Source organism: Cnephaeus nilssonii (genome assembly GCF_951640355.1).
Source record: "Cnephaeus nilssonii genome assembly, chromosome: 5".
NCBI lineage: Eukaryota > Metazoa > Chordata > Mammalia > Chiroptera > Vespertilionidae > Cnephaeus > Cnephaeus nilssonii.
The window spans coordinates 75986076-76001318 of NC_137076.1; the positions used below are offsets into that span (position 1 = coordinate 75986076).

General features: G+C 38.9%; 1 protein-coding gene across 1 annotated transcript in view; it reads right to left on the reverse strand.

Annotated features, from left to right (window-relative positions):
• The window catches only part of SAR1B (secretion associated Ras related GTPase 1B), a 31043-nt gene extending 19820 nt beyond the window's left edge, over nt 1–11223 (reverse strand). The window contains exons 1-2 of the mRNA XM_079772328.1: nt 11100–11223; nt 1809–1884 (exon numbers count right to left, since the gene is read on the reverse strand). Of these exons, the coding sequence (XP_079628454.1) occupies nt 1809–1866 (58 nt within the window). The 5' untranslated portion in view covers nt 1867–1884; nt 11100–11223. The remainder of the gene's footprint in view (nt 1–1808; nt 1885–11099) is intronic.
• Nucleotides 11224–15243: the final 4020 nt, after the last annotated feature.

Here is a 15243-nt window from a genome sequence, read left to right on the forward strand (position 1 = left end):
GTTTCTCTCTCATAGATATTTCTATCTCTCTTCCTCTCCTTTCCTCTCTCTCTAAAAGCAATAAAAAAATTTTGTTGTTAATCCTTGCCAGAGGATATTTTCCCATTGATTGTTAGGGAGAATGGAAGAGAGAGAGAAAGGGAAAGACAGAAAGAAACACACTGACTGATTGTCTCCAGCATAAGCCCCAACCAGAGCCTGGGCTGGGGAGGAGCCTACAACCGAGGTATGAGCCCTTGACCGGAATTGAACCCGGGACCCTTTGGTCTGCAGGCCAACGCTCTATCCACTGAGCAAAACCGGCCAGGGCAAAAACATATTATTTTTTTTTAAAAGGTTTCTACATAGATTGTTTCTAACCAATGCAATCAATCTTACCATCCTTAAATAGCAAACGTATATTGGATAAGATTCCAAAATGGAACACCTACAACATTTAAACTTTAATCTGTACAATGAGTTGGACTAAATTTTTTTTTTAATAAACATCGATTTATTGTTCCACCATTCATGCATTCATTGGTTGATTCTTGAACAGAGATCGAACCTGCAACCTCGGTGTATTGGGATGACGCTCTAACCAACTGAGCTACTAGCCAGGGCATTTTTTTGTTAAATTTTTTATTGATTGATTTTAGAGAGAGAGGAAGGGGTAGATAGATAGATAGATAGATAGATAGATAGATAGGGAAACATCAATTTTTATTGTCCCATTTATGTATGCATTCATTGGTTGATTCTTGTATGTGCCCTGACCAGGGATTGAACCAGCGCAACCTTGGTGTATCGGCACGACACTCTAACCAACTGAAGTATCAGGGCTATTATTTATTAATTGCTGTATTATTTTCCATGCGAACAATTATAAACCTACTTTTGCCCCACCGTGTAATATTCCTATTAACCATTTTAAGAAGTAGGATTTATTATTTTACAGATAAGGAAACTAAAGCTAAATTGGGTAATTTGCCTAAGATTACATAATTTATAAGAGCTACAATCAGTCATTAAACTTTTTTTTACAATTTAATATATTTTTATTAATTTCAGAGAGGGAGAGATAGAAACATCAACGATGAAAGAGAATCATTGCTCAGCCACCTCCTGCACGCCACCCACTGGGAATCAAGACCAAAACCCCGGGCATGTGCCCTTGGCCGGAATCGAACCTGGGACCCTTGAGTCCGCAGGCTGACCCTCTATCCACTGAGCCAAACCTGCTAGGGCTTTTTTTTTTACAATTTCAAAGATCAAATTCTTAACTACTGGATATATATAAAGAGGCTCTAGAGCTGAAACCGGCTTGGCTCAGTGGATAGAGCGTCAGCCTGCGGACTCAAGGGTCCCAGGTTCGATTCTGGTCAAGGGCATGTACTTTGGTTGCGGGCACATCCCCAGTGGGGGGTGTGCAGGAGGCAGCTGATCGATGTTTCTAACTCTCTATCCCTCTCAATTACTCTCTGTAAAAAATCAATAAAATATATATTTTTTTAAAAAATAAATAAATAAAGAGGCTCTAGACCCGTGGTCGGCAAACTGCAGCTCGCGAGCCACATGCGGCTCTTTGGCCCCTTGAGTGTGGCTCTTCCACAAAATACTACGGCCTGGGCAAGTCTATTTTGAAGAAGTGGTGTTAGAAGAAGTTTAAGTTTAAAAAATTTGGCTCTCAAAAGAAATTTCAATTGTTGTACTGTTGATATTTGGCTCTATTGACTAATGAGTTTGCCGACCACTGCTCTAGACAAATAAGCACTTTTATATAAGTAAGCTTACATGGATAAGAATAGAGAATAAAGAGCCAACATTACCTAAAAACTGTAGCACACTGCTGAAACCACTATAAATCCAGTCAAATATGAAGGACATATCCAAATCTTACAGGGTCTGGAAAAAAACATGTTTGAATTTAGTAGACAACATCAAATGCCAATATACATTAAACAACAACATTAACCAACTCTGAGTAAATAACCCTGTAACAATCCTACCACAAAGAATTAAATAATCTTATCCAGGCTGGTCTAACCTGATCTATACTGATGCATAAAAATGCCATTAAAATATTAAGCAGAGACCATTTTTTGCCCATCAAAGAAACCAAGACAAAGAAGAAAAAAGTTATCAACATGAAAAAGAATTATAACAGCCAGGACTAGAAAAGGTGTGGTAAAAGAGGCACTGTTAGTGGCAGTATAAATTTCTACAAATCTTTCTCAAAACCAATTGGGCAATAATAAATCTGTTGATACCACTTGACCTAAGAATTCTACTTTCAGAAATTGTCCTAACCCTGACCAGTGTGGCTCAGTTGGTTGAGCGTCTTCCCATGCATGGAGAGGTTGCCAGTTGGATTCCCAGTCAGGGCACATGCCCGGGGTACAAGCTTGATCCCCAGTTAGGGGGTGTGCAATAGGCAACCCATCAATTTTTTTCTCTCTCTCTCAAACATAAAATCAATAAAAACATTTTTTTAAAAAGAAATAGTTCTAAATATGGAAAAGCTTTATATATAAAGATGTGCATCAAAGTGTTATATAAGAAAAATTTTAGAAATAATCTATGTTCAAATTAAATTAATTATAGTACACATGACCTATGGAATATTTACCAAAAATGTTGGAATGGGGGCAGGAAGAGCCAGAAGAAGAGAAAGAAGAGAAGAAAGTTTATGATAAAATAAGTTTCAAAGTCTGATTATACCTAATGGAATAAAAACCCTTTTTCTATTTCTTTTGGTCTTTTGAAGTAGTTGGTACCAGGTGGTAAATTTCTGTGTTTATCTTTTACTTACACTTTTCAAATTTTAATCATATTACTGAATGTTTAAAAAAAAAACTTTATCTTCTCAAGCTAGGCCTTCTCGATCAATAAACCTTTCCTTACCCTCCTCTCCTTACTAGCATGAGCAGAATTTTGTTCCTGCAATCAGTTGATTCCTGATTAAGACAGTGACTGGCAAACTATGAAGCTTCATGTGTCAGTATCACAAGAATGAGATCTACAACAGCAATATATTCAGGGTATCCCCAAAAATGTATACACACTTTAACAGCTGAGAGCTCAATTTTGAAAATGAAATGTATTTTAATAAATATTGCCTTTTTAATTATTCAAAGTGTATATGCATTTTGGGGGGACACCCTATCCTATATAATAAAGAGGTGATATGCAAATTGACCCTCATACCCTCACAAGATGGCCACCCCCACATTGTCACAAGATGGCCACCCCCAAGTCATCACAAGATGGCCGACAGGGGAGTGCAGTTGGAAAGGACCAGGCTTGCAGGGGAGTGCAGTTGGGGGGGACCAGGCCGGCAGGGGAGGGCAGTTGGGGGTGATCAGGCCAACAGGGGAGCAGTTAGGTGTCAATCAGGCTGGCAGGGGAGCGGTTACAGGGGTGATCAGGCTGGCAGGCAGAATCAGTTAGGGGCAATCAGGCAGGCAGACAGGAAAGTGGTTAGAAGCCAGCGGTCCTGGGTTGTGCACCAGGCCTCTAGTATATACAACAATCTAATACCTTAGTTCTTGTTTTACTCAAGTTGAAAATTACACCTCATTCTAATATCATTCTAGGTCATTTAGAAATTGAAACTTGTAGTCAGAGAAAATATATACAAGTGGCTTATCTTTTTTATTTAGGTATTTTATATATGTTCTTCGAAGAGAATCATAGATTTATCGGGATGATCACTTCATAAGTTATATCAATGTGTAAAACTGAAAGGGGACAGCAAAAAGTCAGATATTGTTGGATGATATGATTGAGTTAGGGACCTGCAAACAGAGTAAAAATCAATGGGTGCTAATCAGTGAGGCAGGAGCCACAGTGATAAACAAGTCTCAGACAAATTTAGGTATTTGGTCATGTTTGCTACCTATGTATATGGACATAAGAAAGAATACTGACTCAATCTTTCAACTTAATAAAAAAAAGCAAAACAAACAAAAACAGCTACCATTTATTGAGCATATGGTCTAGCAGTTCAGAGTAGGAGCTCTGGAGCCAGGACTATACCACTTACTACCCACCTGAGGCAAGTTTACTTCATTTTCCTCACCTGTACAATGGAGCTAACAGTAGCTACCTGAGATGGTGGTTGTGAAGATTAAATAAATTACTACACACAAAGCAAACAAATTACTACTACACATCCTGCATGGAGTAAGCATTCAGTATTAGCTGCTATTATTATTTCTTCTTCTATATGGCCCACAGTACTAGGTCACCACTAACCACCCTAACAACCTTTCAAAGTGGATATATTACTATTCCCATTTTACAGAAGAAGAAACTGAAGCTAAAATAACTACAACTCAACTATTAGTGATTGGCACCTCTAAGTTTCAAACCTGGGTCTTTCTGACCTCCACTTATAGGCCCTTTCCCATATAGTGACTCTAAAGAAAAAGAAAACATATTTTTCTGACTTTTTGTTTTTGTTAATCCTTAGCCGAGGATATTTTTCCATTGATTTTTAGAGTGGAAGGGAGGTGGAGAGACAGAGAGAAACATCAAGGTGGAGAGACACATTGATTGGTTGCCTCCTGCATGTGCCCCAACCAGAGCCTGAGATCAGCCTGCAACCGAGGTACGTGCCCTTGACCTGAATCGAACCCACAACCCTTCAGTCCTTGGGCCAAAGCTCTATCCACTGAGAAAACCGGCTAGGGCAACATATAGTTTTAAAAGTTAAAATTTGCTTAAAGTATTATATACCATTTTTTAGTCACTTCAGCTCATGACTCTGACGTATAATCCTTCTTCCTCATATCCACATCCAATTATTCCCCAATTCTATCAATTTATATGGAGAAGACTCAAACTTTCTTTGATTCCCACAGGAGAATCACCTAGTCAAGAACCTTATGTCACATTCCAAAACTGCTATCTTAATCTCAAAATTTGTTTCTCCCATTTGTACACACCCTCCAGAATGGTTTCATCAAAATGTCATCTTGGACTTGACTTGCATAGTCAGGGTGATTATAATTCCCAGTTTACTGGGGACAGTCTCAGCAGTTATCTCAGTGTAATTATTAATAGTGCTCCCTTTCACTGTCAAAAGGGTCCTGATTTAGGTGTTAAATTATGTGGCCACCCCATACATGGATGGAGAGTCACTGGAAGTTTGTAAGCTGAAAGACCATCACTTGAGATGAGGGACAGATAGGGGTGGAAGAACCAACAGAACTCCAGAAGGGTAGAAGGTAGAACTAGAAGAGGCAGTGGAAAAACTGGAAAGCAAAGAACTTAGCCCCATCACATACAGCTGCAGGAATGTCACACCTGCTTTGGTAACAAGAAGACAATTATTGAGAGCATGAGCAGCCTGCAGTGGCGCAGTAATACAGGACAGCCTAAGGCCAGTACTTACAGTACAACAGAGCCTGTCTACACAATTCATTAACTGACCTTGAACGAGTTACAAGTTTCTTCTGCAAAATCTTTCATGGTGTTATAAAGATCAAATGAGCCCGGCCGGCGTGGCTCAGTGATTGAGCATCCACCTATGAACCAGGAGGTCATGGTTTGATTCCCAGTCAGGGCACATGCCCGGGTTGTGGCCTCGATCCCCTGTGTGGGGCATGCAGGAGGCAGCCAATAAATGATTCTCTCTCATCATTGATATTTCTATCTCTCTCCCTCTCCCTTCCTCTCTGAAATCAATAAAAAATATATATTTAAAAAAAGGATCAAATGACATACAATGCACAAAATATTTACTATCTAGTTAATGTATTAACAAGTGAATGGGCCTTAGTCGGTTTGGCTAAGTATAGTTAGACTCTATACTATAGAGCGTTAGCCTGCAGACTGAAGGGTCCCGGGTTCAATTCTGGTCAAGGGCACATGCCGAGGTTGCGGGCTCAATCCCCAATAGGGGCGTGCAGGATATGTTCCTATCTCTCTTTCCCTCTCCCTTCCTCTCTGAAATCAATAAAAAATATATTTTTTTAAAAAGTGAATGGGGCAGGAGGTTAATAGGCGGAGGCAGTAAGGAGAAATTCCTCTTTTAACAAGTTTGAGATGAGCCCATCTGGTGTGACTCACTGGTTGAGTATCAACCTGTGAATCAGAGGTCACAGTTCGATTCCTGGTCAGAGTACATGCCCAGGTTGCAGGCTCATTCTTCAGTAGGGGTTATGCAGGAGGCAGCTGATGAATGATTCTTTCATCATTGATGTTTCTATCTCTCTATCTCTCTCCTTCTCCCTCTCTCTTCTTCTCTGAAATTTAAAAAAAAAAAAATGTTTTTTAAAAAGTGTGAGATGGAATGAGGGAAATGAGATTTTCTTTTTAAGGAAAGGTGAAGCTTAGAGTATGTTGATAAACTGAAGGGAAGGAGCCAGTGGAAAGGGAGAGGTTAAAGATGAAAGAGAAAGAGAAGGAAGGAGTTAACCAAAGGGGCAAAGTTTCAAGAGGAGACTGGGCTGAGAGCACTTCGAGTCCTCTAAGATTACAAGAAAGGCGGGCCAGGTATGTATAGTGGAGGTGGCAGGAATCTGACTCCAAAAGTGAAGAAGGGGTGTAGAGGAATTCTGAGGAGCAGAGTGAGTATTAAAATAGCCACTGTGCAGGAAAAGATCAAGTTAAAAGAAGAGTCAAGTGCTTGGCTGGAGTTGAAAAACTTTTAGCAGTACCAATCTGCACTGATTTCCAATCTCCCCCACTCCTCCCCACCCTCTCTCCAACAATGCTTAACTTCAGAGAACATTGAATGAAGGAGGATTGTGGACTTCCAGAACAGGACCTAATAAAAGACAAGGGAACAGGAAATTGAGAGTGCTAGTAAGAGAAACTAAGGTGATGTGATCAGAAGTTCAGGCTGAGTGGAAAAAGGTACAAAGGCAGTGGTGCATAGGGATGGGAATCAATGATAGGGTTCTCAAAATATAGAACTGGGAGAAGAGGAAAGCCTTTAGTAGAAAAGCAGGCATTGATGTAGTAAAAGGGTGAGGTGGGCCATAACTGTGCCCGCAAAACAGAGGCGAATGTGGGGTTCAAGAATTCAAGAGAGGCCCTGGCTAGGTGGCTCAGCTAGTTGGGGGTGGCCTCCCGCACATGGGAGGATCTCAAGTTCGAGGCAGTCAGGTCTGCCACGTTTGTGCAAGAGGCAACCAATTGATGTGTCTCTCACATCCTCACAACAATGTTTCCCTCTCCCTTCCTCCCTACCTCTCTTTAAAGAAAAAGGGTTGTAGATTAATCTTAAGAGAGAGAGAGAGAGAGAGAGAGAGAGAATGGCACCTATTTGTTGCTATAAAATTTGTCCCAAAAGAAATAATTTAATAACATATGGGGAAACTCTGCTTTAGAAGATAATAAGATATCTATATTTCTAAAAACTCAAGGTTTCTAAGAATCTTAAAACAAGCTGGGAGTCATTAGTCATTTTAAAGTAGAGATAAAAATGCCTAACTAAGAATAAAAGTTACTTAGCCACAAACAGATATCTGAGCCCTGAGAACTGGTTACACAACACCATGAACACCCTATTAAGACATGTGAAGAGCAAAGGTCAAGAACAAGGAAACATATACACATCAGCAGATTTATTTATTGCATGAACACCAAACAGGAAAAGCCCTATACAGATTGGAAAAGTGATCTACTCATGTAACATGAAAATCAGTGCAAAGGATATAGTGGAATAGAACCTCTCAGATAAAAAATAACTTCTTACCAAAAAAAAAAACAACCAACCTTTTTAAATAGGCATATCCTTAGAATAAGTAGATTAGTGTTTTTCAGACAGGAAGGGAAGAGAAAACTGGGAGGAGTGGCTGCTAATGGGTACTGGGTTTCTTTTTGGGGGTGACAAAATGTTCTGGAATTAGACAGTGGTGATGGTTGGACAACATTGTGAATATACTAAAAACACTGAACTGTATTTATAAGGGTAAATTTTATGATACAGGAGCTACTCAATAAAGGTAATATTAAAAATTAGTCAAATTTATAAATTTACATGGCCTTTAATATTTACAACAAATTTATATAAGTAATTAGGCAGAACCATTTAGGTATAAACTTTAAGGGAAAAAATAAATAAACTACAACAGGATACAAATACTCCAAAAAGTACTACTGAAAGAAAATAAAAGCTATGATAGTCTAACGAGGCAAATACGATATAAAGTAGGATTATACAATCAATACATTAATAACTTTTGTAAATAAAGTATGGTAGAGCTATGATAAAATGGATATAGTACCTATCTAGAATTTTTAAAATATGGATTTAACATGCATATTTTGAAATACTATTATTCTGGAAAAGTCAATCTTTCTGAGCTCCATTTTCCTCCTACTATAATGGGAATAACCAACCACCTGCCTCAGTGTTGTAAGAATGGTTAAATATACCCCAGAACACCTTGAACACTATACAATATAAGATGGTATTAACTCATTCAGACTAAATTAATTAAAATTCAGTGCACAAAACTTTAAATGCCAATTTTAAAATAAACTTTAATATTAACAATTTTTAGGCCTGGTCTGGTATAGCTCAGTTGGTTAGAGCGCTGTCCTGATATGCCAAGATTGCAGGCACATGTAAGAATCAATCAATGAATGCATAAATAAGTAGAAAAACAAAAATTGATGTTTCTCTTTCTCTCTCAAATCAATTAAAAATTTTTAAATATATTAACAACTTTTAATATGAGCAAGTTTTTAATGATATTTGGATTCTATTTTAAATATTAACAACACTGTCACCAGAAAGGGCACTAGACTAGTTTCCTTCAACTCCAGGTAAAAAGAAACTTCACTAGAACAGATTAATCATAATTTTTTACCTGTGTCAGGTTTATGATTAAATCATGTACACGTTTCAGGGGGCCGGGGGAAAGTGGAGGAAGGGGGAAGGGTGACAGGGGAAAAAGAATAAACAAACAAATTTTAAAAAGTACAAAATCCATAAGATGAGTATACTATCTGTAAGCTAATTTAGAAATTATATATACCTCTCTCTCTAATTGAAATACTAGAAATATAAAGAAGGTCAAAACGTCTTCTTGACCATGTTTTGCAGAATTTCAGCAAGGCCCTGTGCATTACTAAGGATAGAGATTAACAATGTTCAATGTTTCAAGACAATACTGCTTTATAAATATTCTCCCCTAAAATTGTTAGATTTTCTTCCTATAGCCTTTAAAGTTTTAAAGCAGTTACGCTAATAAAAAATTTAAGAAAACATTTTAGGAATGAATATATAACAATTACAATAATGGAACAAGACCTTTTAGTTAATGTAATCAACAAAAAGTACACACTAAGTTTCCTCTAGGGGAAAAGTGACACTCGATTGAAAGACAGTTAAATCTGTGACAAATATAAATAGTAGGATTCTTTTAAGAATTAAAAAAAAGGGGGGAAATCTCTATATTATGAAAAAAGTTGTGTGTGAGTACTGAACTTACCTATACTGAATTAAGAAAATGAAAATTACCCTAGCTGGTTTGGCTCAGTGGATAGAACATCGGCCTGCGGACTGAAGGGCCCCAGGTTCGATTCTGATCAAGGGCACATGCGGGGGTTGTGGGCTTGGTTCCCAGTAGGGGGCAGGAGGCAGCCAATCAATGATTCTCATCATTTATGTTTCTATCTCTCTCCCTCTCCCTTCCTCTCTGAAATCAATAAAAATGTTTTTTTAATGAAAATTGCCATAAGCAATGACAAATTCAATCCTTAAAATATTTTTAACTGAAATTGTTCTAAAAGCTATACACAAGGAAAAAAAACTTTTCAACACTGTGATTTTAAAATTATTTGCTTAATAATGTTTTGCAGAGAAATAATTTAAATGAGTTTCAGATAAGTGTATGTAAACAAGAGGGTGGAAAAATAATCATTACTATAGAATTCTGATTGGTAAGCTTCAAATGATGTGGCAGCGATTTTTATTTTTAATAGCCAAGTCTTTTGTCTCAATTCTTGCTTTTGAAATGCAAGGAAAGGGGAGTTAAAATGTACCTTATTTAAACTGCTAATCTTCATAATTATTGAAAACACTTCTCTAACATTTCTAAAATAAAGGCAACACCTTCCTTTTCCACAAACTCAGAAAATGCCAATGAACTATATAAACTTGAAAATTTTTGAAGTTCAAAATATTTCGGTAATGAATGCAAATCCACTAAACAATATTACTTATACAACTGCTTTGATACATCAGCACCACTAATCGTTGACAAATTGTAAACCTTCCTTTATTCCTCCTCTGTACAATAGAAATGACACCACTACCTTCCTTAGTGGATTGTTGTGAGCATAGCTAGCGCCCTCACACAGTAGTCAATAAATGTTCCTTTCCTTTTCTTTCATTTGCTTCAATGTGACTTACGCTTAACTGGTACGTAACACTCAACAGACAACATTCTTCAGAGTACAGACTCTGATTTAACAACATGCAAATAATACTAGGTTTAATTTTCCTAGATAAAAAGATTCCTTAACCTCAGTTTGCCCACGTACCAAATACCTTAAATTTCTGACGAGTTTGGTTTTTTTGGCCTACAATGTCAGAGTTTTCGCTGCTGTCAAAACAAATTTCTATCTTGTAAAATCTTGGAACAATTTATGAATCATTACAGTTTCCCCTAGTAGTGGATCTTTTCCCACTCAAATGGGACTTGAGCTGTGGGACCTGAGCTGTGACAGGACGTCAACTACTAGTAGTAAAGCCCAGTGTGCCCCTTCACTAATTGGGAGACTGAAAACAACACGCAGTGTCAGCCTCTTGAGCTGTCAAAGATTCCTGCCGCCTTCACCTTACCAGGTGAGGAAACTGAGGCCGAGGGCAAGGAAGGGCTTGCCTGCAGTTTAGAGTCATCTCGTTCTTTCCTGAAATAACCCACCGTTTGACAGCAGCGGTGTCCTGCCCGGAGGACCCTCACAGCGGCCCCGCACAACAGAAAAGGAACCCATCCTGCCTCGCGCCGCCTGATTCCGGGGCGAAAAACAGGCGCCCCTTCCTCGCCCCGCCACAGGAGGGGACTCTGGATGAGCCCAGACCCAAAAAGTGCGCCTTCCTCGGGATCCACAGCTGCCGCCCGCCGGTTCTCCCAGGAGGAGAGGTCGTCACTCACCTGCGATTGGAGAGAACGCGATTCCTTAATTGGCGTCAGCCCTACACCCTCCGAAACCCAACAGCAAAGCGCGATGGCTGCCGCTGCCCCAGCGCACGTCAACTCCTTCCGGACCCGCGGTGCTTCACTCCTGATTGTCCGCAGGATTGTAGCACCGGCAGCCTAAGTTCCGCCTCCTAGGGGTTCCGCCGCCAGTCCCCCAGTTGAGCATATCTCCCCGCAGCCCGGTCTCCCCACACTGGCCCAAAGGGGCTTCCGGGGCCCATGGGACTAAAGAGAGAGGGAAATACCGGTCCCTAACTTGGGGAAATTATCCGTGTCATCATTTTTAAAAAATGTGTTTTTATTGATTTCAGAGAGAGGCAGGAAGAGGCAGAGACAGAAACATCCATGGGAGAGAAACATCAAGGGCTGCCTCCTTCACGTCCCCTGCTGGGCATGTGCCCTGACGGGGAATCGAACTGGGGACCTCCTGGTGCTTGGGTCTACGCTCAACCACTGGGCAATACCGGCTGGACGGTGACATCATTTTTAAAGAATACACTTTGGAAATACACCTGTTTCTCAAATTCACAAATGATTTACAAAATGTAGCTAAGTGCCAGATAATGTGTTAGCGGCTGGGTATTGAGCTTTACCAAGACTGTCTTGACTGCAGTTCATTGTTAATAGATTAGCGTTACCTTCCTTAAATGTGTTTAAATGGGAATATTTTGGTGCCTGGAATGGAAGTGTGATGACAGTGCTTCCAAGATTGCTCTTGTAAGAAGGTCTAAACCTATATTTTTATTAAAATTGATTTGAGCCTCGGCCAGTGTGATTCAGTTGGTTGGGTGTCCTCCCGTGCCCGGAAAGCTTGCAGGTTAGATTCTCAGTCAGGGCACATGCCCGGGTTCCTGGCTGATCCCCAGTGGGGTGTGTGCAGGAGGCAGCTCCATGAATCCTTCTCTCTCACATGGATGTTTCTCTCCCTCTTCCTTCCCCTCTCTCTAAAAAGCAATTAAAATTTTTTTAAAATTTATTTGAGCCAAACAGAGGACAACTGGAAGCAAGATCTCAACAGATTGAGGGAAAAAACACCTCCTAGAATGACAGTTTGCAGTTTCTTTTATGAATTTGCAATTAAGGTGGGAACATAAGGAAAATTAAATGAAGATGGGAGTAAACAAGGTGAGATTGGATTACAGTATTGGTTAACAAGAGTATGTGCTCTGTTGAGATGCTTATGCCTCCTAGGAGTCTGAAAAAGAGAATTACTCTGGCATTCCAAAAGTGAGTTAACCTAGATGTACAAGAACAATGGACAGGGCTTGCTCAGGCAAAGATAACCCTTTTACTAAAGAAGTTATATGCTTGGGGCATGACTACCCACCATGATCTTCCCAGTTAGGAATTCATGATAAGATCACCCTGTGAGGTTGCTTTCAGTAAAACCCATTTAAAAATATATTTTTATTGATTTCAGAGAAGAAGGGAGAGGGAAAGAGAGATAGAAACATCAATGATGAGAAAGAACCATTGATCGGCTGCCTCCTGCACGCCCCCTACTGGGGGTCGGGCCCACAACCCGGGCATGGGACCTTTCAGTCCCCAAGCGGAAGCTCTATCCACTGAGCCAAACTGACTAGGGCTCTGCAGCAGTTTTAATGTTTGCCCTGATGTTCCCATGTGTGCTAAGTCACTCCCCAGCCTGGTGCATTTGTTTACTTGTAGTGACTGATGAATGCAATCATTTACTAGACCTATTCAGTATAAATTTAAAATTACTGTAATACATATAGAAAACTTTTCTGTGAAATTAAACTTTTCTTTTTTACACATACTTAGTTTTAATTACATACATGTGTCTACTTAAGTAAAAATAGGTAAACTAATTTGTCAATTTTTTAACATACGCATTTGGAAAACCTACTTTATTATATAATGGACTTTCAGCTTTAATGGACACCCCCTTGCCCAAATTAGTCCGTTATATCGAGGTTTTACTGTATTTATTGAATAAATTAATCAATGAATGAAAGAACTGCTGAGGACATTCAGCAGAAAGTACAATGAAAAAATAGGTTTAACCCTGGCGAGGTGGCTCAGTTGGTTGGAGTGTCTCTGATACACCAAAAGGTTGCAAGTTTGATTTCCAATTAGGGCACATACTTAGGTTGTGGGTTCAATCCCCAGTCGGGGTGTGTATGGGAGACAACCAATTGATGCTTCTCTCTGGAATCTCTCTCTCTCTCTCTCTCTCTCTCTCTCTCTCTCTCTTCTCCCTCTTTCTCTCTTTCTCTCCCTTCCATTCTCTCTAAAAATCAATAAACACATATTTTTAAAATATATATATCTCAATATTAAAAAATCTAAAAATAAATAAAAGTAAATCTGATAAATATACAAATGAAGGGTGCAGATGCAGCAGAAGGGTCATGTTCTTCTGGAAAATAAGAGTAAAAAATTGAATGACATCAGTTTATTTTTTTTTTATAGCAAAGGTGGAAATTTTATTGAAGAACAAGTACAGACTCCCACGTGGGGAGGGGGAAAAGAGTCCCTGTGACATCAGTTTAGAAATGTGTATGGTAGTGTAGGGTATGTATAGGTAGTTGACCAAAGAAATATCAACACCCTTAACAACTAGTAATAGCACTAATAATTTTTTCTTGATATTTGTGTGACCACATTTTAAGAAGTCAGAGAAGGATTTGACAATGTGTAGACAATACTAAACTATTTTTCATATGCTGTCTTACCAGTTAACTTCCTATTGTTAAGTTAGGGTAGGCAGATGACAAATGCTGCTTTCCTTCTCAATAGTTTAAAACTGACTACATTAAAAATGTACAAAAAATTTAAGAGACTTAACTATAGTGTTGGGAGGAGTAATAGTAACATGGATTTTTAGGGGTGGAACAAATTTTAGAAAAAAAATTGCTTACCTATTAGCAAATTATTTGTATATTTAACCTGATTTAACCAATGAGGTTATTTACTTTTTGAAATGGCTAATCCTCTCCATCAGTTTTTTTCTTTGGACACAGTATTGCTTAAACAGAACAAAGTTCAAAGAAGCTTGATTTAACCAAATCAAACTCCTGTGCCAAGGTCAACAAACCAAGATCATTAAGGAATTGCATAAAAAAGAGAAAGAAACTAATGTAATTTTGAGACCAGGTGTAAGCATTTGCCCATTTGAAGAGTCACCCTGATTTTCTGTCTGACCTCAGGAAGATTCAGTTTCTCTCTCAGGTCTATTTTCTCTTTAAAAGATTGAGAAACGAGCCTGGCCCATGTGATTCAGTGGGCGTGCAGGAGGCAGCAGATCAATGTTTCTATCAATCTCCCTCTCCCTTCCTCTCTCTCTAAAGTCAATAAAAACATTTTTTTAAAAAGATTGAGAAGCTTGAGCTTGTCATATTTTTAACTGTTCTTGGGATATATGATTTGGGACTTTTATAAAACAGTTGGGCCAAAAGTGTCATCTTCATCCTAAAGAGGCTTTAATACTTGTAACTTGTACAAAGAGTTGTGGAATTCCACACGCAGCCAAGATATTTTGGTAAGGTTCTCAGGAAAGTGATTATATAGAATTAGGATAAAATTTAATACTTTCGAATTCTTACTGTTTGTTTTTCAGACCTGAGATGGCAGTTTAGGTCTTGCTCATTTTGTATACACTTTAACCTTTTATAGCAGGCATTTGATATTAAATTAAATAAGATGTACTTCACCCTTCAGGGATTGTGAAACCTTTGGCATGACATTTTAGTCAATAATATAAACCTGTAGTTTAAAAAAGGGCTTTATCATTAGCTCAGAGCAGGGAAAACCTACCTAGAATGGAGGCAGCTAAATTGATATTGACTATTCACTCCAGTTTCTATCTCTCTTTGGCCTCAAAAGTAAAAATTAAAAAAAAAAGTCTACATGCCAAAGAAAAAAGTCTACTCTCCCAGAAGGGAAGTTTTTTTTTAAGTTATGTCCTGGTCTTTTGGTTCCGTAGAGTGTGTGTGGGGGAAGGGGGATGGCAAAGACTTTGGTTTCAGGTGCAACTGGATGTCAAAGTTCTTTTCTACACAAGCTTCAGCTGCATGACTTGCATTTTTGGTCTGTTGTCTCTGAGGACTTGTATTATTTGCATCTTCTTCCTTCCCTG